The 1,749-nt window shown below is 38.9% G+C and overlaps 1 protein-coding gene across 1 annotated transcript in view; it reads left to right on the top strand.

Annotated features, from left to right (window-relative positions):
- Window positions 1-10: 10 nt before the first annotated feature.
- Window positions 11-1,749, top strand: part of LOC109858062 (glucose dehydrogenase [FAD, quinone]-like) — a gene marked incomplete at its 5' end in the record, with an annotated part of 7,308 nt that continues 5,569 nt past the window's right edge. The window contains one exon of the mRNA XM_020434950.1: window positions 11-1,645. Coding sequence (XP_020290539.1) covers window positions 11-1,645 — 1,635 coding nt within the window. The remainder of the gene's footprint in view (window positions 1,646-1,749) is intronic.

Raw genomic sequence — 1,749 nt, 5'->3', positions numbered from 1 at the left:
AAATCTGAATATTGGATTTCTAAAGTTTTTAAATGAAGGTCAACACATGTTAAACAAAGAGACACCGAACATGACGCCGCAGCACAACGACGTTTACGATTTTATTGTGGTTGGTGCTGGCACAGCTGGTGCCACGGTAGCTGCAAGATTAAGCGAAAATCCTGCAATTAAAGTATTGTTGATTGAAGCTGGAAGTAATGAGAACTATTTAATGGACGTTCCAGNANTAGCACCTTACTTGCAATTGAGTGACGTCAATTGGNAATATTATACAAAGCCATCGGATAAATATTGTCTCGGTATGAAGAATAACAAGTGTCATTTTCCAAGAGGCAAAGTAATGGGTGGTANCAGTGCGATAAACTACATGATCGCCAGTAGAGGCACCGCCGAAGATTACGATCGTTGGGCTGCGATGGGAAACGAAGGCTGGGCTTATAAGGACGTATTAAAGTATTTTAAAAAGTTGGAAACGATCGATATTCCACATCTGCAATCGGATACTACCTATCATGGAACAAATGGACCAGTGCATATCTCTCAATCACCATTTCGTACGCCATTGGCAGATATCTTTCTACAAGCTGGTCAAGAGCTAGGATATACCGTAGTNGATTATAACGCAGAAAATGTAATAGGATTCGCGTACCCGCAAACCATTTTCATCAATAACACTCGCATGAGTAGCAACAGAGCTTACTTACATCCTATACGTGATCGCAAGAATCTCTACGTGACACGAAATAGTATGGTGAGTAAAGTGTTGATTGACCGCCGTGCAAATAGGGCAATAGGCGTACAATTCATCAAAGCTGATCAAACAATTTCCGTATTTGCGAGTAAAGAGATAATCTTGTGCGCGGGTGCNATTGGATCACCTCAGTTGCTGATGCTATCCGGTATCGGTCCGTTTAAACACCTCACCGATCTCGGGATAGACGTTNTNCGAGACGCTCCGGTCGGAGAGAATCTGATGGACCATNTAANTTACNGCGGATTGGCGTGGANANTAAACNNANCANTAAGTNTAAGNGNACAAGACNNNNTTNNTATNTTTNGTANCTCATATATNATGGATTTNNTNTTAAACAACACAGGACCGTNNACNANCCCGGGTGGAATCGANGNTCTTGCCTTTATCAATACTAAACAGNCAGAAAAACATAATGGTTCACCAGACATTGAACTAATGCTTTTNAATTTTATANTAAAAAGTNANCATCTTAGTTGGAANGTATTAAATTTGAAGAATGAAGTNTCTCAGTTGANGAGGAACTNCNAAGATNATNANGGCTGNAGCATTNTTCCAATGTTGTTGAAACCAAAGAGTCGCGGTCGGATAAGATTATTGGCTAATGATATTAATGTTAAACCTGAGATCAATCCGAATTACTACGACGATCCGGAAGATGTCAGAACAATGATCAATGGTATTAAGGCCGCAATTAATATTGCCAATACCAAATCAATGCAAGCGTTCAATCCACAATTTTTACGCGATATTTGTGAACAATACACATTTGACTCATACGCTTATTGGGAATGTGCAATAAGAACGCTATCTGTCACAATTTATCATTTATCCGGTACTTGTAAGATGGCGCCGAGAACAGATCCCACTGCTGTTGTCGATCCCAAATTAAAGGTATTACACGATCATTAAATTATTACTTATAGTGTTAACAATTATCAAGCTAGATAAAAAAATTGATACATCTGAGTTAAAAATGAAAATTACTTTACAGGTTA

Source organism: Pseudomyrmex gracilis, unplaced genomic scaffold (assembly GCF_002006095.1).
Source record: "Pseudomyrmex gracilis isolate BER0280 unplaced genomic scaffold, ASM200609v1 scaffold_185, whole genome shotgun sequence".
Lineage (NCBI taxonomy): Eukaryota > Metazoa > Arthropoda > Insecta > Hymenoptera > Formicidae > Pseudomyrmex > Pseudomyrmex gracilis.
Note: the sequence above shows the minus strand (reverse complement) of the source record. Positions and strands in the feature narration are given on the sequence as shown.